The sequence below is a fragment of the Talpa occidentalis genome, unplaced genomic scaffold (genome assembly GCF_014898055.3).
Source record: "Talpa occidentalis isolate TD23 unplaced genomic scaffold, MPIMG_talOcc4v2.1 talOcc4.4, whole genome shotgun sequence".
Lineage (NCBI taxonomy): Eukaryota > Metazoa > Chordata > Mammalia > Eulipotyphla > Talpidae > Talpa > Talpa occidentalis.
In genome coordinates this window covers 98,913,477-98,939,395 of record NW_023604295.1, presented here as the reverse complement: position 1 = coordinate 98,939,395, position 25,919 = coordinate 98,913,477, and the positions used below count along the sequence as shown (strand labels likewise).

Sequence of the window (25,919 nt, the reverse complement as noted above, 5' to 3'; positions counted from 1 at the left end):
CCCATGCGGGCAGGCTGGGGTCAGGGCTGGACTTCTGGGCCATGGGCAGCACCCCCGCCCTCAGCTTTGCTCCTGGTGCCAGCTCCTGGGATGGGGAGGGGAGGTAGTGCCCCCTCTGCAGCTCAGCTCGTCGTGTCTGCCCTCCCCAGCGAGGTGTCTGACAGCCTCCTGGAGGACCTCATCGCTGCCCACCTGGTGCTGCCCAACCGGGTGACTGTGCCCGTGAAGAAGGGTCTGGACGTGACCAACCTGCGCTTCCCGCTGCCCTGCGTGAGTACCCGCAGCGCACCAGCCCACAGCGCTGGGTGCAGCGTTGGGGACCGACAGGCTCACGCGGGGAGCGCATTACAGATAGTGCCCCGGGAGGCCAGAGCATCCCCATTTTACTGGGTGAAGGCTGCATCCCTGGAAGGTGGAAGGGCTTTCCCAAAGTCACCCATCCAGGGAGGAGCAGAGCCCAGGTGGCATTCCTTCCCAGATCCGGGTCCCCCTCACAGAGCTTGGGTTGGGGATGGTGGCCCCCTTGGAAACTGCAGAGCCCCATATTCCCTTCAGGGTGGTGCGCGCCCCCGCTCCATCATTTGTTGGCAGGAAGATTCCTTGGGGTCTGCCGGGGAGAGTGTGTGGTTGATCCAGGACCTGGGGCTTCCTCAGTCCTCAGCCCACTGCCCCTGCCCAGCCTGCACCCTCCACAGGTAACCCCCAAGGAGAGCCACACGGCCTCCCTGAAGCTGGTGACCTGACTGTGGGCCTGAGCCCCTCTGGGATGGAGCCAGGGCCTTGGGAAAGGGAAAAGGACCCACTTTCACCACGCATGCCAGTGTGAGGCGCCCGCCCAGTCAGGCCACGCGAGGCGGGGTCGGGTGAGGCTGGGCGGGCAGCACATAGGCCTCGCGGCCTCCCCTACTACGGGCTGGCTTTATCCCGCTGCACGCTTGACTCGGAATAACCGTCCAGCGCAACGTCCACCCTAGCAGCTGAAAGCCCCTGTCCTTTGGGTGGATCCCACTGGAGACACCTGGCGCGTGTCTGCGGTTGAAACTCACCCGCAACAGTCCCTCTCCAGCTGCGATGACGACCAGCTCTGAGTATTTAGTGATTTGTTCAATCCATTCTCTATTTCTGGAAATGGGTATGTAATTTTTACCTGAACTTCCTTTTGCAATCAGGTAAAAGATTGGCACGCTTCCAAATTCCAACATGGAAAACAGATTTTAAGGAGTCCGGCTTCTCCTGAGCCTGCCTGCCAGCCGGGCTCCACGTCCACCCTCTAAGTCCTGGCGTTTTTTTACCGAGTCTTTTTCATATGGACGGATGGTCACGAGCATGTGTTTGCTCAGAGCCACCTTCCCCTTTCTTTGAGCAGCACGCTACAGTCTCCCGCTACCGTGGCGTGGGGACCACTCCATGACAGTGAGAGGCCCCTGCGCTCATTCTTGCCGCTGCGTAGGACGCCGGGTGTGAATCTGCTCTAGTTCATTTAACTGATCCCTATCGATGGACAGGTGTGGCTGGTCTTCTGCCATTTCAAATAGCCTTGCAATGTCTTTCTGTTTCTGCCAAGCTTCGGATAGATTCCTAGAAGAGGAATTGCCGGGCTAAAGGATGAATGCCTATGTCTTTACTGATATGGCAAGCAAAAGGTTGTAGGCAGGAGGCCTAATAGCTCCTGAGCAGTTATTCCTAATACTTGTGCTCTGTTCTGTCTGGCGACACAGGCCAGAGTGTGAGGCTGGCGGGTGAGACTCAGTGCTGAGGCCTTGGTGAGCACAGGGACCCACTGCCAGCAGCAGGCCACACCCCTGGGCTGTGGCGCCTGGACATGGGGAGGAAATGATATTGGAACGTAGTCTGCATGCAGGTCATGGAGAAGGGCTGGAATGCAGAAGGACCCTCAGGCAACAGGAGGAGTGGCGCTCACACGGCAGGTCGGAGGCAGGGAGGGTCAAGCAGGCCAGGATGGGCCGGGCTCTGTGACACAGTGGGCAGAACGCTGGACCCTGCTCCTTGGCCTTAGGTGGGAGACTGATGGTTTTGGCCACTGTCTCTCCATCCAGACCATGGAGTGGAGTTGGCGGAGCTGGAGGGATGCCTGAGGGCTTGGCTCTGCTGTTGCCAGCCTCAGGGCTGGCACAGCCCAGGCAGCTGTGACCCCGGGCTGGGGTATCTTCCAGGGGGTGATCAGAGTCCACTTGCTGGAGGCAGAGAAGCTGGCCCAGATGGACCACTTCCTGGGCATTCGAGGCAAGTCAGACCCCTACGCCAAAGTCAGCATTGGCCTGCAGCATTTCCGGAGCAGGACCATCTACAAGGACTTGAACCCCACCTGGAATGAGGTGTTTGAGGTGAGTCTCCTTGGCTGCTCTTGGATCCAGTGTGGCATGCTGGGCACAGACAAGGGAGGCCTTGCTCCCAGGGTCCTCATATCCCCAAGGGGCAACACAGGGCCAGTGGAGTGGGCCTTGGGGAAGGCAGGCAGGACTGAGTAATTCCTGCTTCCCATGTCCATCTGGCTTGCAGGGGGGCTGCGAGGGCCCCCCTAGCCTACGAAGGGCTGGTGTATAGACAGATCCTACCGCCCGTCCCCACCACCGTCAGCTCGGAGGGAATATTTGAAAATAAAAGAGAACCTCAGAGGCAGTTGCCTCAACCTTCTCAGCCACCCCTGACATTGCTGGACACCAGGAGGGTGAAGTTCTTCCCCCAGTTCCACCACAGTCCCCTCTGCCTGTTCCGTGCTCGGGAAGGTGCGCTGAACGTCCCAGGCCCCTCGCAGCTCACACAGCGCCTGAGCACTCAGCAGGCCCTGGACTTGGCATGGCTGGTCTCTGACCCTCCCCCCCTCCCCGCAGGGAAGGGAGCCAGCATCACTCTCTTCTCCCAGGTGGGCTTCTCCAGCAGAGGCCCTGACTCTGAGGTGGCAGGTGGTGGAGCTGGAGTTTGGCTCCCCTTGGGTCATGCTTGGAGCCGGCTTCATCAGTCACTGTGGCATGTGGCTCAGCGCACCCCTCTCCTTGCAGCTCATAGTCCACGAAGTCCCTGGGCAGGACTTGGAGGTGGACCTGTATGACGAGGATCCTGACAGGGATGACTTCCTGGGCAGGTGAGGAGGGTGCGCCTGGGGCAGCTTCCCTCCCTGGGGCTGCTGGGCCGGGCCCGTTCCCACCTCTCAGTGACCTGCAGCGGCGCTGGTCACTCACAGCGACTGTGCCAGCAACCGGGCCCATCATTCCACACTCCAGTCCCAGACCTTTCTGGTGTCTCCCAAGCGCCCAGACCGGAGCTGGTACAGAGAAGACCCCAAGATTTGTGTATCGTGGTATATCGTGTATACCAGTTTTCTGTACTCCTGATAATGAACCCAGAGCCCCCATTTGGAGGAGTGGCAGGGGGCAAGACTGGCGTGGTCCAGTGCCCAGCCTCAAGGAAGTCTAGCCCCGCGCTCTGGGTGTGGCTGGCTATCGAAATTTCAAATTAAATGTCCGTTGGTCCAGCAGTCCTACTTCCAGGAATCTCCTAGAAAATAGGCGCATTCAGCGTGAAATGCTCATTGCAGGGGACGTGTAGTAGCAACCCCAGAAGCTGGAAACATGACGTCCAGCCTCACAGGACATGGCTGAATGTGTAAATTCGCCGCTGCCAACTACAGAATATTCTGCAGCTTTAAAAACTGAATGGGACCCATGTGTGCTGACCTGTGTGTTCATGTCCCCTGTGTGAGTGGGAGAGCAGCTGGGAGAGACCTGTGAAGTTTGATTCGTCTTCCCAGGGAGGACCTGGAGACAGATGCTGCATGTTTGTTTGATTGTGCTTGTGTGGGCACAGAGAAAGGCCTGGAAGCTGCCCGCAGCCTGTTCACACAACCCATGTCAGAGGGCCAGGATTAGGAGGCCCAGACCTTCACACTCCCTACTTAACTGGTCTCCGGGAACATGTCAAAAGTAGAAGCAACACACAGTCTGGCAGCCTAAGGACAGTTTACCACCAGATATTGCTCATCAGTTCTTATTTTTCCTTTTCATGAAACAAGCTAGTTTTGTGATGCTGCAGATCGCAGTGTGGCTTGTGGTTCCCCGTCTCATGTAACAGTGTTTGGAGCCCTGGAGCGTCCACTTAGTCTTGGCTCAGGAGAGGCGGAGGCAGCGGGGATGTGGGTGTTAGCCACTCGCACACATGCCCGCTGGGCTTACTCCTTGGTAGAAGAGGGTATGTGGGGCAGTCTTGGGAATGGAGGGGCATTTGGGTTGTGAGAATGACCGCGGGAGGCAGAGCCAAGTGACCAGCACGTCAGAGCCACCCGCCTGCTTGGGCAGCGTACCCAGGGGCGCGGGCGCAGCCCTGATGGGCGGACGGTCCTTCCTTCGCTCACTGTGTCTCCCGTTGGCTCCTTGAGATGAGTAAGAATCTATGTCGAGGCCCCACTGAGACAGTTGAAGATTCCCTGGCGGGGCCTCCGTGCCCTCTGCTGCTTTGCTTCCTCTGAGCTGAGCTGACGCAACACCCCTCTCCCCCGTTTCCAGCCTGCAGATCTGCCTTGGCGATGTCATGACGAGCAGAGTGGTGGACGAGGTAGGGTCGGTGCCTGGCGCCCCTCCCCACGGGTGGCACTGTTCCCTAACCAAGTGTAGCGTTTCTGTCCTATAACCGTCATTTCTCCACTTCCTCAAGCCCAGAGCCCATGGTCTGGGCTGCTTCACCTTTTCCCTGAAACCACAATTAGGGCCTCACCGGGTCCCTGAACAGCTGCTCCAGGAGCAGGTGTCTAGCCCCTTCCCTGAGCTCCCCGCCCCCACCCCACAGTGGTTTGTCCTGAACGACACGACCAGCGGGCGGCTGCACCTGCGGCTGGAGTGGCTTTCGCTGATTGCAGACCCAGATGCTCTGACTGAGGTAAATGCAGGGTGCTGGGGCTCCCTAGCAGAAAGGGGGGTTTGTGGTGCTGCTGGTCCACGTGCAGGTGGTGTGTGTGTGAAGGGAGGGAGGAAGAGGAAGTCCCCAAATTTTGCTCAGTCTCTGGTCAACCCCACCACCTGGAGAACATGTGCTCAGTCTCCGCACAACAGCGCCTCATCTCTGCAGCTCAGTCATCTTCGGGGAAGAGGTGAGCCTTCCGAGCTCTGCCCGGCAGGGACTCCACCCCGTGTCTGGGACTTGAAACTGTCACGACCAGTTACAGTTCTCAGCCCCAATGAAAAGTCAGCTCGTGAGGGATCTATGACTGTCTCCCAAACCAGCCTGTCTCCTGCTGCTCAGGGGCCTAGTGAGTGTCGTCTGTGTCTTCCTGTAGGACCAAGGTGGCCTTTCCACCGCCATCCTCGTGGTCTTCTTGGAGAATGCCTGCAACCTACCGGTGAGTGTCGACATGGCTGGTGTCACACCCGGCCTTGTGTCCATCTCCTTCAAGTGTCCACGAGTCACTCACTTACCCTATTTTTGTGCCGCAGAGAAACCCTTTTGACTACCTGAATGGCGAGTATCGAGCCAAAAAGCTCTCCAGGTTTGCCAAGGCAAGTGTGTATATGGCTGAGAAGTTGAAAGCAGGTCCCAGCTCCTTGTCTGCAGAGGATCCACACCCGGGTCTGCGGGCGACAGTCTGTGCACACACAGCCTGGGGATGACAGAGCTGCCCTCTCTTGAGTCTGCGGTGTGCCAGGCATCAGACTTGGCAGCTCATGCCCCACATTTGTTACGCCTGAGTCCCAATGAATGGGTGTCCATTTTTATTGCAATGCCCGGAGGAGACAGAGCTTGGCTCTCTCCGGTCCAGGCAATGGGCCCTGCCCAGCTAGGCCGACTCTAGCCCCCTGTTCAGAACTTGGAACCTCCCCTTGAGCGAGCCCTGTCCTGACGCTGCAGTTATGGCAGCCAGGGGCCTGCAAAGGGATGTGGCGGGCTGGCCCCGGCTCCTACTGATGCTCCTGGGGTCGGGAAGTTGGGTGAGGGGTGGGAGGTGTGTCCCAAGCAGACGCTGCTGCCACCCTGACTGTTACGGATTTGCACCTTCACAGAATAAAGCGAGCAGAGACCCGTCTTCCTATGTCGAGCTGTCTGTCGGCAAGAAGACATACACGAGCAAGGTGAGGCAGCCTGGGTGGAGCCGTGGGGTGAGGAAGGGGGGCCCACCCATTGTCGGGGAGGGAAGCAAGAGTGAATGAGCTTACACCGAATGCCTAGTAGATGCCAAGACACATTCCAGGCACTTCATGTGGTCTTCACCATAGTCTCAGAACATTTTTCAGAGCGCCATTAACAGTTTCCTTCCTTTCCACTGGTAACTGGTGTCATGCTGTGCCCACGAAACATGCCCGAAGGCACTTGCTGGAAAGCAGAACTAGGGTTCAAGCAGAGGCCTGGCTCAGCCTGTCCTTTCCACCGCCACACGAAGTTTTAGTCCAGAAGCAGAAATCCCAGTGGCCCCTCCCCAGAAGTGAGCTCAGGTGTTAGTAAGATGCAGCCTCTGGCAAAATTACCTCCTGGCAAAGCTCTCCTTGCCTGGGAGTCTGGCGCCCTGCCCTCCTGCCTCCCACAGGCTGTGGCGGGTCTGATCCCGGGGCCGACACACAGGCGGCTCCCAGCGGTTCCAGCGACGAGAGGGAGCAGGGGTTACTGGTATCCTGCTCTGCCCAGCGTGCCCTTTCAATACTCTTTCCCTCTTCTGTCCCCAGACGTGTCCCCATAGCAAGGACCCTGTGTGGAGCCAGGTGTTCTCCTTCTTTGTTCACGACGTAGCAGCCGAGCAGCTGCACCTGGAGGTTTGCTTGAAATTGGGGTCTTGGACCAGAGCTGTCCGAGCCAGGAGGGGTGGGGACCTGTAAGTGCACGCTGACTAGCGTCTCCTGGCAGTGCAGTCAGCCCCTCGAGTGTGGGGAAAGACACCGAGGCCACTGCCCAGCAGGGCTGGGTAAGAGAGGGGAAGAGCCGGCAAGTCCAGTGGCTCTCCTGTTTCTGGTTGTCACACAGCACCCAGTGTGGCCTGTGCAACAATCTCCCCAGGACATTAATGATGGCGCACTTCTTCAAAAACTTGTTCTCTAAGTCTTTATGGAGGCTCTGTGGCAGAGAGGGGTCTTTACAGTGCACAAGACACAGTGACTTGTCCAAGACTCATGACCAACAATGAGATCTGGGACCTTATGGGGCCCTCAGCTGTCTGGATGTCTCGTCACGGAGCAGCACAGCTCATCTGTCCCTAGAGTCCCCTCGGCTCTGGGTGTTTGACAGACTTGTCTCCATAGATCACAATTGCCTCTGCCCCACCTCATTCTCTTCCTGACAGAAGATAAGACCCAGGTCTGATCTGGTCCTGATCCCAGTTTTCAAAATGCCACAGAAACACTTCATTTACTAAAGTGAACTCAGACTTGACTAGGGTGCAGACTTGACATTGCGGTGGTGAGGGTGGGACTGATTACCCTCTTGTTTTGTGACTGGCCCCCTGCCCAGGTGCTTGATGATGACCAAGAGTATGCGCTGGGAGTGCTGGACTTCCCCCTCTGCCAGATTCTCCCCTGTGCAGAACTCACCCTCGAGCAGCGCTTTCAGCTGGACCATTCGGGCCTGGACAGCCTCATCTCCATGAGGCTGGTGCTTCGGGTAAACCTCACCGCAGTCTAGGTGGGGGTGGAGTTACGGCTAAGGCGCAAGGTGAACTGCTCAGTGCTAAGTGCCCGCTCTATGTCTGAAAGTGTTTAGGAGATGGATCCGTATTTTTAATCAATTTTAGAATATTGCCTAACATTCTTTTCAAATATTGCCTCTCCCATTCTTTTGATCCTTCCTTTTAGAACTCCTTTGCTGCACCTTCTCATCGCCTCCATGTCTCAACCTGACCTCACCTTTGTATTTTCCAACTTGTTATCTCTTGGTGCTTCATTCTGATTTTTTCAGATCTTCCAGATCACTAGTCTCTCTTTGGCTATGCCTAATCTGCAGCTGACTTTCATGGTTTTTACTTCAAAGATTTTTCATTTCCAATTTTATCTTTTCCAAATTTACCTGTCTTTTTCTAATATATTCTCATGTTTTTACTCCTTTTTAATCAAAATACTGATGTTACATGTCTGTTTATTATCTAAAGATCCTGGGAGTTAAATTTCAGTATTTGTTGTGTAGGTTGATGCTTTATCATCATGATTCATTTCTGTATTTGGAAGAAGGGTTGCAAACATATATTCAGTGTTCCTTTATAACCTGGATTTGTTTCCAAGGAGATTTTGCTTTTGCTACAGGCAGGCATCCCAAGGGATATCACAAACCTGGGATCATTTATATGCTCATTTCTTAACTTTGGGTTTCAAAGGTAGTATAAATATGAATCCAAAATTTATAGGAAACAGGCCTCTAAACAGTAGTCTCAGGAAAGACTTTATCTTCCTCCACAAAGAATACAGGCTGAGACAGACACATTTTTCATCAGCCTTTGCTAGTGGATGGACTGTTTCTCCTTCACTACTTTTATACTAAAGAGCTCCCACCTTCATGGATGACACTCCAGCCTCACTTTGACCCAAGGCCTCTTCTAATTCCTTGGATTCCAAGGTTGATAAATGGCTCTAGGAAAGGGTGCCCTTTACCCTTTTTCAGTTTTCTCTTTTTTTTTTTTTTTTTTTCAGTTTTCTCTTTTGAGACAATAAGGACTTCCTTATTGTCTTAAAAATTTCGCTGTGCTTTTAAAAGGGTGTTGCTTCAGTTCACTGGGAATTCCTAGTAAGGTTTTTCAGAATGTTTTTAATCACCATCTTGCTAGAAATGGAAGTCTATAGAAAGGATCTTGGTAACTGATGACTGAAAGGGGAAGGAATAACAAAATGACAGAGGCTTGAAAATTGGGTACTGGGAGCACAGGGGTGTGTCTGAATAGGAAACACATTTTAAGGGAAGCTGGTGATTTGTGAAGGTTAAGGTGAGGGCAAGAGTGGAGGTGCAGCTATGGGAATCCTCTGCATAGAGGGAAGGTGCATACTGTGAGTGGGTTAGGTCTCCAGCAGCCGGTGTGAATACAGAGGAGGGGACCAGGACTGAGTTTTCATGAATACCTAGTTGTGAGATGGAGGAAAAAGCAGAGCATTGGTCAGAGGGACTAGGGATAGAGTTTACTAAGGGTGCAGATGGTGAGTCCACTGGATTGGGCGGCAGGAGGGAACTGAATTTTGATAAAACTGTTCCTTCAAGAAAAGAGAAAGACTCATTTCCCAGGGGTTAAGATGAAAACAGAGGAGAAAGTGAAGGCAGTAGGCCCCAGCCCATAAACAACTGTCATCTGCTTACAGTTCCTGCGTGTGGAAGAACGAGAGCTGGGGACCCCATACACAGGACCTGAAGCCCTAAAGAAAGGTCCTCTGTTTGTTAAGAAGGTGGCCACCAACCAGGATCCCAAAGCCCCACCCCAGGGAGAGGGCCCTGCAGATTTGCCATGTCCCCCGGGCCCTACTTCTGATTCCAAGGAAGCTTCTAAGGACACCACAACAACCACCAGTGCCACCACTGCTGCCACCAAGCCCAAGCCCCAAGAGACAAGCCCAGAGCCCAAAGGCAAGAACAGTGCCAAAGGGTTCTGTGAGCCCATGGGGGAGAAGAAGAGTTCGGCCACCATCTTCCTGACAGTCCCAGGCCCCCACTCTCCAGGGCCCATCAAGTCACCCAGACCCATGACATGCCCTGCCTCCCCATTCGCCTGGCCGCCCAAGAGGCTGGCTCCCAGCATGTCCTCGCTCAACTCCCTGGCCTCCTGCTTTGACCTGACAGATATCAGCCTCAACATTGAGTATGCACCTCTCTGCTTAATCTTTTATGAAATCACCTGCATGAAAAGTACCTTCTTGGATAGAAAAGTAGTTATGAAATTATTTTTCTGTGCAAGTTCGGGTTTCACATCATGGCTTCACGATGTGGTAAAAAGAATACAGCACGACAGAATGCCAGACAATCTGGTATGACTCTATAAGTACACATTGGCCACAAAATGGATGCTGGACTTTTAAGATTCCTTACAACAGAAAACATTTCCTAAATTCTAAAGAGCTATACTGGGATGATGTTGAAAGCTTAGAATATGGAATTAATGCAGTTGATGGCAACCAGTTATGGAGTGTTTACTATGGGCTTAGTACCTTGCCTGATGCATTACTTAATAATAACCCTACTAGATATTATTATGAAGGTTGAGTAATTTGTCCAAGGTCCCACAAGAAGTTACGGTATGTAGGCAGAGTCCTCTGGGTTCATGTTCTTCCTGTTGCGAAGAATAATTATATGTGAATGCTGGGTGAAAATGACTTTCATTTGAAAGGAACATTACTGAGAATTAACAACACACATGGCTCCAGGTTCCTCATGCAGCAGATGCTTTTGTCTTGTGGGTAGGGGAAGAGGCAAACACTTGTAATGGCAAGAAAAGTGACAAGCTCTTTCTTTTCAGAGACGGAAATCTCAGGCAGCGGGGGCTGGGCGAGATTCAGCTCACAGTGCGCTATGTGTGTCTACGGCGCTGCCTGAGGGTTCTGATCAACGGCTGCAGGTAAAGGGATGTTGGAGCAGGAAAGGTCTTTTGGGAGCATCAGGTAACAAAGAACAAGAATGGGTGCACTGGGAGCAACTGTAGCAGGGGGCGGCCTCAAGGTAGACAAAATATTGTAAATACTGGAAAGGAGTGAGGTTTGATGATGTGCAAGGCACTCAGTGGTGCTAAGGGGCTCTGAAACCAAGAGCTTTGCTCAGACGCAGCTTGTGCAAAACTGTCTGGTAGCTGGGAACCAGTGCATTTTCTCAAGTGAAAATCTCTACTTTGCCTTACATGAAAAGTACTTGTTCTACTCCAAATTTTATGAAAAGGCATGATATCAGAACCATGGGTTGTCCTAATATTCTGTCCTTCAAATTCTGCAGACTTTGCTAGACTACAGGACAGTTTTATCCTCAAGGCCAACTAAAGCTGGATAGCTAGTAGTTTCCTCCAAATGAGTATTTTCAATGTTTCAAAACTGGGAATCTTTTTTTTGTCTTTTGTTAACATTGTTACAGGTATTCAACATTATAATGACATGTATATATTGCATTGTGACCACCACCAAAAGTCTAATTTCCATCCATCACCATACAAGCTGACCCCTTTAACTACTTTGTCCATCTCCCAGACCTTCTCTGGTAACCAGTTTGCTCTATGAGTTTTACTTGTTCTATTATTTTTTAAATATTCCACAAAAGTGAAATCATATGGTATTTGCCTTTGCCTGCACTGTCACAAATTAAGATTTCATATGGCATTTCTATTCTTAATTTTTTTGAGTAATCTCCACAATTCTCCATACATAAGAGTACATACATTTTCCCAAATGAGTGTTTTCATATTCCTTGGATAAATACCCAGATATAGAATAGCTGGATCATGTATTTGGGGAAATCTCCAGTTTTCGTTTCTGTACCAATTTACATTCCCACCAACAGTGTATGAGGTCACATTTCTCCATATCCTCTCCAACACTTGTCTTTTTGATAATAGTCATTCTACCAGGTATGACTTTACCATTTCAAAGAATCAGCCTTTGGTTTCACTGATCTATGTTCTTTTTAGTGTCTATTTCTGCTCTGATACTTCCTTCCTTCCTTCTACTCTGGGCTTGCTTTCTCTCCCTAGTTCCCTTAAGTATAGCTAGACTGAGATTTTTGTTTCTTGAGAGTGTTTCTCGCTATAAATTTCCCTCTTAGTACAACTTTTGCTGTATGCCATAGATTCTGGCATTTCTTATTTTGTCTGAAGGTTATTTTTTAATTTCTCCTTTGATTTTTCATTGACCCCGGATTTGTTCAGTAGCATGTTGTTTAATCTCCATACATTAGTGATTTTTCCAATTTTCTTGTGATTTCTAGTTTCATGCCATGCTGTCAGATATTTGAGACATTCTTCTTAAATGTATTGAGATTTGCGTCCCAACATTTGATCTATCCTTGAGAAGGTTCTATGTATTTGAGAATATGTATTCTGCTGTTCTGAGACAAAATGTCCTGTATATATCTAGTAAGTCCATCTGGTCTAATGTCATTTAGTGTCAATGTTTATTTTCTGTCCAAATGATCTATTGATGTATCCTACCGACATGTGTGTGCTGTTAATTTCTCCCTTTAGGTCTGTTAATATTTGGTGCTTCTTTGTTGGTGCATTTCTATTAATAATTATTACATCTTCTTGGTGGATTGACCCCTTTGTCTTTAGAACGCTCATCTTTGTCTCTTCTTACCTTTTTGGCTAGATTTATTTTGTTTGATTTTAAGTATGGTTACACCTGTCTGCTTTTGGCTCCCATTTGTTGGGAGTATCATTTTCCATCCCTTCACTCTGAGCCTATAATTATAGATTTAAGATTAGTCTCCTGAAGACAACATACATTTGGGTCTGTTTTTCATTTCAGCCTCCCACTGTGCTTTTTGATTGAAGCTGAGTGCATTAGCATTTATGGTGATTACTGGCAAATGAGGCCTACTACAGCCATTTTCTGGTTGCTCTGTATCTCTATTCTTTTTCCTTGTTTTCTGTCTGCCATTTTAGTTTGGTGGTTTCCGATATTTTTCTGTTTACGTCTCTGCTCTTGATTTTTGTTTTGTGGTTACCATGAGGTTTGTATAAATAAGAGTCCCTTTTTTTCCTGCTGATACTTATATTCATTTAGCTATACAGGTTTCATCCTGCCCTTTTGTTTTTTCACTCAAAAATTATTCTGTTTTATAATGTGACTTCATCACCAAATTGAAGTATTTATTTAGTTTTAATTCCCTTTAAACTATATTTATTTTGAAAGAGTTGCAGTTTTCTGATGCTGCTTCTCACCTTATTCAAAGTTCTTTGTATTTTTGTTTACTCGGGTATAAGAGCTCCTTTCAGGATTCCTTTCAAGGCAGGTTTAGTGGTGGTGGTTTACTTTAGTGGTGACCTTCAGCTGTTGTCTGGGAAAATCTTTATTTATCCTTCATATATGAAGAATAACTTTGCTGGAAGAATACTGACGGCAAGCTATTTTTATCTTTCAATATTTTGAATGTTACTTCACTGTCTCCTGACCTATAGAGCTTCTGCTGAGAAACCTAATGATCACCTAATGGGGACAACTTTGTAGGAAACTTTCCCTTGACTGCATTTAAAATTCTTTATTACTGACTTTTGACAGTTTACTATAATGCATCTTGATGAAGGTCTCATTGAGTTAATTAGGTGCCCTATTAACTTTGTGAACTTCTATATCCATTTCCTTCCACAGTTCTGCTAGTTTTAAGCTATTTATTTCTTTAAACAAGTCCTCTGCTCCCTTCTCTTCTCCTTATTCTGTCTTCCCTAACAGTTACATCATTCTTGTGGGCTTTCTTCATTTCTTTCTCCCTTCTCTTCTACTGGAATCATCTCTTGATTTCTATCCTCTAATTCTGATTCTCTCTTCTATACGGTTTACACTACTCATCTCATTTATTGAGTTTTCAGTCCCAGAAGTTCTGTTTTTATTTTCAATTTCAATCTCCTTGGTAAAGAAAAATCTTTAGTACTCCTTCTATTCATTAATTTTATTCTTGAACTCACTGAACTGCTTTTCTAAGTTTTCGTGTAGCTGATGAGTTTCATCACGACAGCTATTTCGAATTCCCTATAAGTTTGATCACAATCTTCAATGACTGTAAGTTTGGATTCTGGAGAAATGTCATTTTCTTTTTGTGAATACTATGTTACTGTAAATTTTATGGTGCTTTTCAAATAGCTACTTCAAATAGCCAACAGAGTAACACCATTCTTATTTATGTAAAGCTTTCTTTGCTTTGATTCTAACATTTCAGCAGATTGCTAAATGGCAATATAGCATTACTTTTTTGGTTTCTTACCTGAATTGCCTTTGGCTATATTTGCTATCTGGTGTCTTTCCACTCTCGAGTCTCTGCCAGAGGTGTGCGCTAGCACCTGTTGTCATTGCTGCTTGTGCCACCAGGGTTAATGGTGCCTGGCTGCTGCTGGTATCACTGCAATTGCAGGCATCACTGCCAGGGTCCCAAGGATGGTGGTGCAACTGTGGAGTTTGAGGTCATGAGAGTCATGAAGTTTCACTGCTCTGGCAAGGGCGGGAGGGCGGGGGGAAGGTGGTGGCGGTCAGTCTCCTGAGTTCTGCCGAATAGGTGGTGGTATATTATCCATGGACATGCTACCTTTACTACCTACCACTCACTGTTATTCTGGGTCCATGAAACAAGCCCTGCTACTACTGCAGTTGCAGTCAATGGGGCTGAGGGTATGGGTGCCAATGCTGTCTTCCTGTCTTAGGGGGTACAAGTCCGATTTGTGGGGTCCACCATCTTTGATTCCCAATCCACCCAACTTAAGATATGCAGATGTGTGGATCTCTTATACTGACATGTAGAAGAACCTATGATTTGTAGATGGCTTAGTTGTAGATCAAAGGAGAAAAACAAAGAGCATCTAATACTATGATGCTGACATCACTCTTTTCTTTAATGGCTTTGAAATTATCAGAAACCTCACACCCTGTACCAGCAGTGGAGCTGATCCCTATGTTCGTGTCTACTTGTTGCCAGAAAGGAGGTGGGCAAGTCGAAAGAAGACCTCAGTAAAGCGGAAGACTCTGGAACCCCTGTTTGATGAAACGTAAGTAAGCAAGCTGGCCTTCCCAGAGTGCCTCATCTATTCATGTATTTGCCAAGATCTGTTGTGTGCCTGACAGCCTGCAAGATGCTGGGCAGAGCTAGGTTTGGACAGGACAACGTGGTCTCTGCATTCATGAGGTGTCTATGCTTTATTGGGAAAAGAGAATTACTAGGGCAATTTAGCAAAATAGCTATCCTCTTTTTTTTTTTTTTTTTTTTTTGCCATAATGGCTAAACTGTTCCTGATTATGAAATATTCCATACTTTCCCTTTAAATGAAGTATCTTTGGTATTAAGATGATTTGAATCTGGCCAAATGTTTTCTTTGAATGTTTCAAAGCAGTAGTTAAATGTAAACATATCTTGAATCTAAGGGCCTAAAGGCTCGTCTTCCCTTCTGCATCATAGCGGCAGGTGTGACAGACACACTGCCCCCAGTAGCTTATCCACCACTGTCTTTGGGAACAAGACTAAAATCTCATTTGCTGATTTTGATGGGTCAGTGGTGGCAAATCTTTTTGTAAATATTTTTATCCTATTCAAGTTGACCTCAAGCCACAAAATCTCATCTTTGCTTCCTGAGAAGACATCGAACCTAGGAAGATTTTATACCTAATAATTCTGGCTTCCTGCTAAACTGGTCCAAAACTACTAATTTTATTTTATTTTAAGATTTATTTATACAAGCACTGGGTATAGTCAGAAGCGCGGGAGGGTGAGAGAATTCACCAGAGCCAGAGCAGGGAGCAGAGCAGGCGGACTGATGAAATGCACTGCTGAGGGGAGCAGCAGGTGTGGCAGGAGAGGTCTGCGCGCCATGTGGGATCATCGCCGGTGATCAAACCAGTGCTGCAGAAGCTGCGGGCAGCCTCGCAGCCCAGTGCTCAACCGCTACGCCACCAGGGGAGGCCCCATAACTACTAATTTTAAAGGGGTGTACTAAGTTTTGAGTTCATTTAATATTTACTGAACATTTGATGCCAGGTACCATCCTGTATTCCAGTGTCACAGTAAGGGAACACTGGCCTAAGTGTATAAAAGGGTGTCAGAATTGCTATGGGGGAACACAGGAAGATTATAAATAGCAAAATATTCCTGGAAAGCAACCTCTACTCTAAAAATAAACCTAGGAGTCCATAGGCCTCTGTGAGTACATGATGAAGATGTACACTAAGCTTGCTCTGCCTTACTTCACAGGTGCAAGAGGGAAGACTATTTTCCATGCAACTCTCTAGAACCCACACAGCATCCTAGCCCTTAATTAGAAAAAACTTAAAGTGGTCCTATAAGCAGGCATAATATGAAGGGTCAGCTGAAAGAGTGACAGCTAAGGTAGAGCTAGAGAAAATAAGACGCAAACCCCAAAGCACTTCCAGGGTTTATGACTATCACAGGATAGTGATTATCTAATATTGATGCACAGAATATCTGCTATAAGCCAATACTGTTATAGACTATAAGAATATATCTTGTTTTGAAAGATACAGATGAAACACTTTAGATTCTTTACAAAAATGATTAAACCATCTAATAGCCTGACTTTTTGCTTCTTAAAGATTTGAATTTTTTGTTCCTATGGAAGAAGTAATGAAGAGGTCTCTAGATGTTGCAGTGAAAAACAGTAGGCCACTTGGCTCACACAGAAGGAAGGAGCTAGGAAAAGTAAGTACACAAGGAACTCTTGAAACTTTATCCTTCCTGCTAGTCCAGTTGAAGTTGACTGGTGGTACACTTAGATTCTGATGGGATCACCTGGTTGGCATCAGAACTGCATTAAAGGAGGGTGCAGCTTTATTGGTTGGTTCTGTGCATGTGTGTTTGTTTTTATATTGAAACCATAGTTTATCAAATTTATCATTACATGCTCATTTGAACTATAGGATTAAATATTGTTTAATAATGTAGCATTGCTTAAATCTCATGTCAACATTTTTGTGATGGGATTTTATTTAAAATAGTAGAGAAAATTTGCTCAAGAAGATGCCATGCTTTAATAAACACCTTCTTATACTCATCTTTTTAAAATCTACTTCTACCTGTTTTTACAGTTGAGCCACCTATGGCATCTTGTTTATAATTATGAATAATTTAATGAGTAAAGGCAAGTTGTTCTATGACATTCATAAATTCCTAAGGAATGACTCCAAACAGCAATTCACCTTTTCTCAGTGCATTGAGGTCATTGTGCTTTTTTTGCTCAAAACTGTGAAATGCAGGGACACCTATTTTATTTTTTGATTGCTTAGGTACTAATTGACTTATCAAAAGAAGATCTGATTAAGGGCTTCTCACAATGGTAAGTGACCCCTTTCATCATGTTTAATCTGCTACTCTGACAGTTGTCCGTGTTTTCTCTCCAAAGTCCTTCCCTAGTACATTTCAGTTCCTTTGGTTACCAAGGAGGGAGGGAGAGATTATCACCTTTACTTGAGGCTTTACTGCATATAGCTCTCATTTACCTAAGAACCTCTATAAGCTCTAACCTTAACCCTGCTGGTCAATTTACAGAAATGGGTTTTGCTGGTCCCACAGAAGCCCAGGCAGGTTAGAATAGGTGGCTTGTCCTAATGCTGCCAAGTTAATACTAACAGAAGTCCAAACCCACCTGTCTTATAGGTATGAGCTGACTCCTGATGGGCAGCCCAGAAGTTGATGATGTGCCTGATTATCACCTTTATATTAAAATATGTACATATGTATATTTTGTAATTTAAATAAGAATAGCCACTTAAACATATACACACACTCATTCTTTTACTGCATGACTGGGTAAGTATTAAAAGCAGCAAACATGTAAAAGCAAGAACTACTCTCTTCATTGGGCTAAGTTGTACAAATCCAGGAAGAAATGGGGTATTTGTGCCTAATAAACTACTGTCTGATTTATAACTTACCTGAATGTATCCAAAGCATCCAGTCTCAAACAGGTGAAGGAGATTCATTCCTGGAGCAGCTACCAGTATTCCTGGGCAATGAATGACCAAGGGAAGTGGCTTTTCATTCCCAGGAAAATGACCCACCCCCAAAGTGCCAAGAGTTAACACTGCTTAAGCCCTCCTGGCTGCCACTTTCTCTGCCTGGAGATTTGGTATTGTACCTGATTTAGAACAGCAACTGTACTTTCCTAGTGATAACAATGTACCTAGTAAATTTCTTAAGTATTCTAGTGCTGGAGACTACTACAAAGTACCAAAGAGGAAAAGGGTTTTTTTTTTATCTCAGACAAGTTGGGGTATTCTGCTCTATTGTTATTAAAAGCAAGATATGTATATTGTAAATTGTAATAAATGTCTTTCATATTTCTCTTGTCCTCTGGTGTTAAGATCACATCCTTTTCTCTCATTTATTCAGGCAATATCCCCTGCCATCAGTTTCTTGTACCTTCACTGCTACTTTTCTGAATAGTAACATGTTTAAAGCATTTGTCATGTAGGTTTATAAATGTATGATGTCCTGTTTTCTATAAGAAATAATTTGCTTTTAGCCATAATCTGGCCTCAAGATTTTTGCTCCTGTATTCATGTGCAGATGCTCTATTCCAGACTAGTTCCTTATCCTGCTTTCTGAGGTTGCTACTCTATAGCTCTTAAGAGTCTTTTCCCCCTTGTTGGTTGTTAACTGTATTAAAAATTTTATGATATAGAAAACTTCAAATCAGTAATAGAAAAGGTAAAAAAAGGAAAGAAGGGAGGAAGCATAGAATATACAAAAGACAGTTGAAGACCTCTGAAATTAAGTCCAATGTTAAAATGCAGAATGTCAAATTCCATGAAAATAAGTACAGCCACAAGCTACGAAGAGGTCTACTTAAGATATACCCAAAGATTTCCTTTTGAAATTAGGAAAAGGGCTGCTTCTTCCTCTTGCTTCACTACTTCTACTCAACACTATATTGTGACTTGTTCATTAAAAAAAAAAAAAAAAACTATAGGGAAAGAGGTCACAGAAGAAAATAACATGTGTAACTGTCAAATGGCTAATATCCAGAATCTATAAATAACTTATAAATCAATAGGAAAAAGTCCAATAGAAAAGTTAAACACATTAGCATGCCAAAGGAAAATATGCTTAACTTCATTAGTAATCAAGAAATTAAACTTTTTAAAACCATAAAAATAGCTCTAAACAGTACCTATAAAGACTTACCAAGAATTGGTCAGGATGCACTCAGGTCTGGTGGGAATATAAACTGATACAACCCTGTTAGAAAATAGGCATTTTCTTCTAAAATGGAAGATACATATTCCCTGTTGAAGTCACTATACTGTACAACCCCAGAGGTTTCATTCACACCCTTATCTGTAGAAAAGGTACAGTATATAGATTTGATGACTGACTACAGAAATGTTTTCCCCTGAAACCCAGCCATTGCACCTCTGAATATATGTTCTAGAACTCTTGCATACATGTATATAAGGACACATACACAAGAATACTCGCAGCAGTTCACAATAGCCAAGAACTGGAAACAACCCAATCTGCAATAGAACAGACAAATGAATTGTGGAATATTCGTAGAGGAATACTAGACTGCGATGAAAACTAATGACCTGGACCTAATAAAACAACATAGATGAATAGTAGAAATATATTAAAGAGAAAACATTAAAAAGAATATATTCTATAACTCCATTTGCGTAAGTTTAAAGGCATACAAAACTATGTTGGTTTAGACAAAGTAGCAAAAGTTTTTTTAAAAAATAACATAAAATTAATATGATAGGTGGAGGAAGTTTTTTGGAGTGCTGGCAATGTTCTATTTCTTAGTTGTAGTTCACTTTATAATCATTTATTATACTCAACATTGATAGTTTAGACCATTTTAGTATATAAAAGATTTGTGAAATAAAAAAGGAAAAGAAATACCTAGCAACAACTAATTAAAAGACAAAATTAGATTCAAGGTGAAAAACGATTAGTAACAAAATCAAGATATATCAATTATGAATTTATATGTACTTATAAAATAGGCTCAAAAATGCAGGTTAAAATCACAAGGAGATACCATCTCACATCTGTGAGTGTGGCACATATTAAAAAGACCTCCAAAAAGTGTTGGAGAGGATGGAGAAAGAAAGGAACACTATTACGCCGCTGTAGTTGGTGGTAATGTAAACTGGTACAACCATTATGGAAAGCAATCTGAATTTAAGTGAAAAATGTAAATATTATATGACCCAGCAATTCTGCTCTTGAGCATACATCCTAAGAATATGAAACTATCAACACAAAAATCTTTATGTTCCACAATGTTCATAGTAGCATTATTTATAATAACTAGAACATTTAAACATCCTAAATGTCCATCAATGGATGACTGGATCAAGAAGCTGTGGTATGTGCATACTACGGAGCACTAATGTAGCCATTAGAAAGGATGAAATGCGGTTCTTTTCAACAAAATGGAGGGAGTTCAAGAGAATTATGTATAGCAAATCAAGTAGTAAGAACAACAAAAACCATATTGGATATTTACATGGTAGACAACTTGATAATATAAACACTTTAAAAATCCAATGGACATTAATAAACACTGGGGGCTCTAAGGTTAAGAGGGAGGGGAAAGGACAAGGGGATATAAGGGATGGTGGTAGGGTGGGGAAAAAAAAAAAGCTTCGGGGGGGGGCAAACTTTAAGGGAACCTCCAATCCTTTGAGTTTACCTTTAGGAACTCTACGCCATTCCCTTGTTCTCACAGTAAATTTCTTTTAAAAAGTATATAAGTTCAAAATATATATATAAAGCAAAATTTGACAAATCCAGAGGAATTTCAGTATCTCCCATAAATTAACAAATTAGGCAACAAAGAATGATAGAAATGAGTAGATTGAAAAATAGCATAACATATACATAAGTGGAGGCTATGCCATTTTTAAAAGCAAATGTGGAATACATAGTCACCAGAAAGAAAAGGCTAAACCAATTAACCAATTACAGATTCAATAGCAAAAAGGCCATGTTTTCTGGCTACAATGAATAAAATCAGAAAATAATAAAAAGACAAGAAATCCTGCATATTTCCAGACTTATGTAAATACAACTAAACTTTTACTTTAGCCAGGATGAAGATAAACTGAATTTACCCTTATACCTTTAAGTACCAAAACCAAAGCAATAACAAAAACCAGACAAAATACATTACTTTTCAAAATACCGTATATTAGTATATGTTCATACAAAGACCTGACATGAATGTTCATGACTCTTTTATTGCAGTCAAAAACTGTAAATAGGGCCTACCTGGTGGCGCAGGGGTTAAAGACAGCGCTATCAAACTATCCTCAGCCACTGCAGCATGAGTTGGATCCCGGGCCAGCCAAGGGAGCAACCCACATGGTGCAGCAGACCTCTCCTGCCTCTCCCGCTGCTCCCCTCAGCAGTGTATTTCAGTGCATCTGCCTGTTCTGCTCCCCACTCTCTCTGGTGAATCCTCTCACCCCCCCACACCTCTGGCTTACACCCCAGTTCTTATAATGCATAAATCAATCTTTAAGAAAAGCTGTAAATAACCCAGTGAATGGATCAACAATTATGGTATATTCATAGAAAGGAATATACACAGCAATAAAAAGGAATGAACAGTTAACATGTACAATATGCAAGTATCTCAAAATAATTATGCTGAGTGTAAGATATCAGACAAAAAAATTGTATTATACACACACACACACACTCACATATAATATACAAAATATTAAATGAGCCTGTAATTATGAAAAGCAAATCAGCTATTGCCCAGGGATGGAAGGGAAAGATTACCAAGGGTAGAGAAAAAATATCTGGAATCATGGGTAGGTTTATTAGATTGATTGTAGTGATCGTTTCTCAAGTATATATGTATGTAAGAACTTGTCAAGTTATAGACTTTAAATATGTAGTTTTATGTCACTTATATTTCACTAAAACTAATCAATAGCTAAAGTGATTATATTCTAAATAATTAAAATTGGGTAAAAGTGGATGTGACAGAAAGAACCTAAAATTCTTCTACTTTTGACACTATCCCTCCCTTGCAATAACCTCCAAAAAATTTTTAGGTCTCTAAGGAAGAGTCTGAAAAAAGTTTTAAACTAAGTATTAACCATTAAACTAAGCTGTCACCATTTAGATAAAAATAATTAAGTTACATTTCTTCCTTTCCAATATTGTTATCTTTCCAAAAGCTGTAATTGTCATAATTGGAGTATTCTAATTTACTCAGAATATTAACATTATTGAATATCCAAATACTTTTTCTACCCAACAATGAAAGACAGATTCTTTTACAAATTGTGGGCTACTATTTAAAATGTGATTGCAGGCTAACAAAAAAAGGATTTTAAATCTAGTACTAGAAACCAAAATACTGTGTTTTGTATAATCCCTAAGGTCACAACACCAAGGATTTAGATACTTATTTACCAAAGTTTACATTCTCCATTCCACCATGCTGCTTCCCAGAAGTGTTTTTTTGTTTTTTGTTTTTACAATATTCTATATGACAATGGATAAGAACCACCAAAAAGTATTCAGACGACTGCTATTTATAAAAGTGGACTGGGTGTTCAACTAAGCTGACAGTAACCTGAAGTGGCTTATACTATAGTTCTAAGGCAGAACACTGGACCCTTTAGAAAATCTGACTGAATATTGAGAACAGAAAATAACAAGACAGCAAGAAAAGTATCTTAATAAAGGCAGCAAGAGTAAACCAGTTGCCCAATGAAGGCTTAGCTGAGTAAGAGAAAAAGACTCATTATTTGTAATACAAATAAGTCATTGAGGACACTTATATTTGGAAATTCTTTACAAAAGTTTTATTTAAGATCTCATGTCCTTATAAAAAGTACATTACAAAAAGATGCAAAAAAGACACTTTTCTATGAGAGACTTATCTACTCATCTATTTCACCCCGTGATTCATGTCATACCCTAACAGAATAAAACATTTTTCCTTCTTCCTTTTCTACTTGCTGCTTTAAAAGGGCAAGTGCCATGAAGCCTATCGTAGTAGAATGTGCCAATTAATCTTTGCCAAGAAAGCAACAGTTTCCTACTGGCTGGACTTCAGAGAGCCATTGACAATCCTTATTCCCAAAACCAAAAAGCCACTAAACCCTGACTTTAAATGCAACTTTTCTACTACTCATACTATTCCTCCCTAAGTTTCTCTTTTACTCACACACTGTACTTTAAAACAATCTTAAAATTTAAGAACAAAAATTACTTAAGAAATGATTAAAGGATGTAAAGTTAACAACTACTGTAACTTAGCAACTGTATATAAGAACCTCAAAGTCAATATAAATTACATGAATGCAGTACCCAACACTAAGGAGGGGATGAATTCTGAGAGTAAAAGTATTTTATAACCCTTGTCTCAAAATAAGATCAATCCTACAGAATACTTAAAATGTTAAGAATGCAATTTACACAGTAAAAATGATTTGATTTGTTTTCAGTATGAAAGTATTTTTAATTTCTTTACTGCAGGTACAATGGCATCCAAGTCATCAATTTCTGTAATAGAAAAACAAGAATAATGAAAGAGTAGCTTTATCTAGTGATAGGTTCCGATGAAATGAGAACCTCTATGCAAAGGCAAACCTCAAACACAAAGGCAACACCACTAGTGCTTTCATATACATGAAGCTTTTCTCCAGTAGTGATAGTGTATCATGATTCAAACAGTGGCTTCATAGGGCTTCTGTTTGTAAAAGCTACCACAAGGATACTCTGACTCTGGTATTAAACTCATTAACAGGGCGCTTTATTAACAGAGCGAACTGGCTGCGTTTGTGTCATTTTGTTATTGCCTCTTTAAATCTGTACAGTTACATGAGTGAGTCTACACAGTGAAATCCCGGGTGGAGGCAGTCTCACTCCTGGATCCCCTCTGAGGACTTAGGAATTTCTTCTCATGGGTTGCAGTCCTATCCTTACTTCTTTTATAAAGGTTTCATTAGTAAGACCACTCTTAGATCTATCTTTTAGGATGAAATATATATAGAGAGCTTAGCCTGATTCAGCTGACCAGATAAACCAATTCAGGCTCCTTTCTGTCAGGTTCTTTCTCAATTTGATTTTTCTTCTAAGATTACCATCTTCCAGCGAGCCTAAGTTAGACTTCACTCTCTGAAAGTTCATGGCCACTGAGGAAGCAAGGTTGTTTCGCTCTTACCAAGACTCCAGTCTAACAGATAAGCCCCTGTGGCAGGTTCTCTCGATTCTCACCACTTTTTTTCTAGATTTTTCTGCTAGGCCACTGTTCATAAACTCATTTCCTTTACATAAAACATGCTCCCCTGCATTCCATCTCTCTCCATTTAGATTTTAGCTGTTATTCCTTTAGCCTACACACATGACCCATGTTGTTTAATTCACAACCTCAGTCAGCGCATTTGTCTGGACTCTTACAAAGCACTAAGATATGAAAAGATAAAAACTTCAAGCAGGGCCTCCCAGTGGCGCAGCGGTTGAGTGCTCAGTTGCGAAGCTGCCCGGGGCCTCCATGGCGCCGGTTTGATCCCCGGCTACTCCCCGGCCACCGGAGGAGGGTCCCGCATGGCGCGCAGACCTCTCCTGCCGCCCGCTGCTCCCCTCAGCAGTGTACTTAGGTCCTTCTGCCTATTCTGCTCCCTGCTCTGGCTCTGGTGAATTCTCTCACCCTCCCGCGCTTCTGACTGTGCCCCAGTGCTTGTATAAATAAATAAATAAATAAATAAATAAATAAATAAATAAATAAATAAATAAATAAATATTTAAAAAAAAAAAAAAAACTTCAAGCAAATCTACAACAGCGAATTTGTTTCACACCTTACATCATGGAAAGGTACAACATCAAGTTATTCCCTGATAAACCCCAATCCGAAATTTTCGCACTAAATGAGAAATCTGTTTTATAAATGAACCTCACAGAGAAAGATCTTGGCTGAGAAGAGAATTTTCTCAGCTAATCACAGCATTTATGAAAGAAAAAGAAAGGTCTTCTGGTATTCAGTACACCGCTCTATAGTTCTAGATGCTTAATATGATATTGAGTAATAATAAAAAATCATGTTTGCCAAGACAGAGTAATTTTGACCAAATTACAGAGTTCACCTGCAGGAAGACTTGGTTTTTTGAAGCAAATGATCCCACATGAGCCATGCTTAGTTTCATAATAACTGAGAGGAAGTTCTATAAAAGGATTCTCAAATAAGTGTTACTGGCACAACTATTAAAATGTTTATTAATGATGAGAACCTCACTATTAAAGTTAATTGCTACTCCCCAAAGCAAGTATAATAATATAATTCTATGAAACCAGGCTCTTCCAAGGTACAAGGCAAAACAATCCTATAACTTCATGCCTTATGTTTTTAACTTTCAAGTTACATTTTCTCTTGCTATGATCTTTTCAAACATATGGACGTGCCCATAGCACATTCACTATTTCCTTGCTTCCAGTCTACATGATACTAGCTACAAAACTTCATTTATGTTCAGTCATTTATGTACATTCCAGATACTTCTTTCATTTATTCATCTTATCAAATTTTAATTTATGCATTCCTTTACTCCTACTAAATCTTATTTCTTCTAATTTAATTTAGAAGGAGCCATGTCAAAAAGTCATTTTAAAAAATCTTTCAAATGGGCTATATATAGAAAGCAGTGAATAATATATATATACTTTCTATATATAGAAAGCAGTGAATAAATTACTTTAAAATTATTATTTTTATAGTATGTGTATTTACATTTAAAATAAGAGATGGGTACATATATTTTGCCTATGATTTTTAAATTTTTTCCCTTTAAGAAATATTACTACTAACAAAGCCTTCAACCTGACAAGAGTATATTTCTTTCTTTGTATGGATTCATAACTATCTCCTCCTTCCTACAGATGTTTACCACTTTATATTATTTCATTTTACCTAAGAAGGAAAATATATTTTTAATGTAAAAAATAGAGTAGGTAAATGCTATCTTAAAAAGAATTTTTTTTTTCTTAAGTAAGAAGGGAAAAAATACCATTCAAGATCATAAATCCAAACAAGATTTCTCATTAGGCAATGACATAGTCAGGGTTAAACTGGGCCCAGTCAGAGAAATGCTATATCTCATTTTAAGATCCCAAAACAAAGGCAAGCCCCTAATTCTTTAAAGGATATATGCTTCTTTATTCTGTAGACTGCTCCCAACTATCAACAAGGTAGGGGTGTTTTTCCAGAACTGTTAGTGGTTTCCAGGTAAAAACACTAATTGTTGACTAAGGAAAACAATTCCCACAGCCCACTGACATCTTAAGACTCGAAAGTTCA

The 25,919-nt window shown here is 43.5% G+C and overlaps 2 protein-coding genes across 5 annotated transcripts in view; one reads left to right on the top strand and one right to left on the bottom strand.

The window, feature by feature from the left end:
• The window catches only part of ESYT3 (extended synaptotagmin 3), a 43,106-nt gene extending 25,219 nt beyond the window's left edge, over positions 1–17,887 (top strand). Inside the window, exons 8-23 of the mRNA XM_037525895.2 lie at positions 150–270; positions 2,175–2,345; positions 3,021–3,103; positions 4,521–4,569; positions 4,801–4,890; positions 5,288–5,350; positions 5,445–5,507; positions 6,009–6,077; positions 6,666–6,752; positions 7,444–7,593; positions 9,270–9,763; positions 10,418–10,516; positions 14,501–14,632; positions 16,188–16,293; positions 16,878–16,927; positions 17,248–17,887. Of these exons, the coding sequence (XP_037381792.1) occupies positions 150–270; positions 2,175–2,345; positions 3,021–3,103; positions 4,521–4,569; positions 4,801–4,890; positions 5,288–5,350; positions 5,445–5,507; positions 6,009–6,077; positions 6,666–6,752; positions 7,444–7,593; positions 9,270–9,763; positions 10,418–10,516; positions 14,501–14,632; positions 16,188–16,293; positions 16,878–16,927; positions 17,248–17,284 (1,864 nt within the window). The 3' untranslated portion in view covers positions 17,285–17,887. The remainder of the gene's footprint in view (positions 1–149; positions 271–2,174; positions 2,346–3,020; positions 3,104–4,520; positions 4,570–4,800; positions 4,891–5,287; positions 5,351–5,444; positions 5,508–6,008; positions 6,078–6,665; positions 6,753–7,443; positions 7,594–9,269; positions 9,764–10,417; positions 10,517–14,500; positions 14,633–16,187; positions 16,294–16,877; positions 16,928–17,247) is intronic.
• The window catches only part of CEP70 (centrosomal protein 70), a 67,212-nt gene continuing 55,155 nt past the window's right edge, over positions 13,863–25,919 (bottom strand). For 2 of the 4 annotated variants that reach the window (XM_037525903.2, XM_054700786.1), the window contains exon 18: positions 22,406–23,130. In XM_037525903.2, the coding sequence (XP_037381800.1) occupies positions 23,069–23,130 (62 nt within the window). In that variant the 3' untranslated portion in view covers positions 22,406–23,068. Of the gene's footprint in view, positions 14,040–22,405; positions 23,131–25,919 lie in introns of those variants that run through there. The other 2 variants (XM_054700787.1, XM_054700790.1) reach the window with 2 other exon arrangements.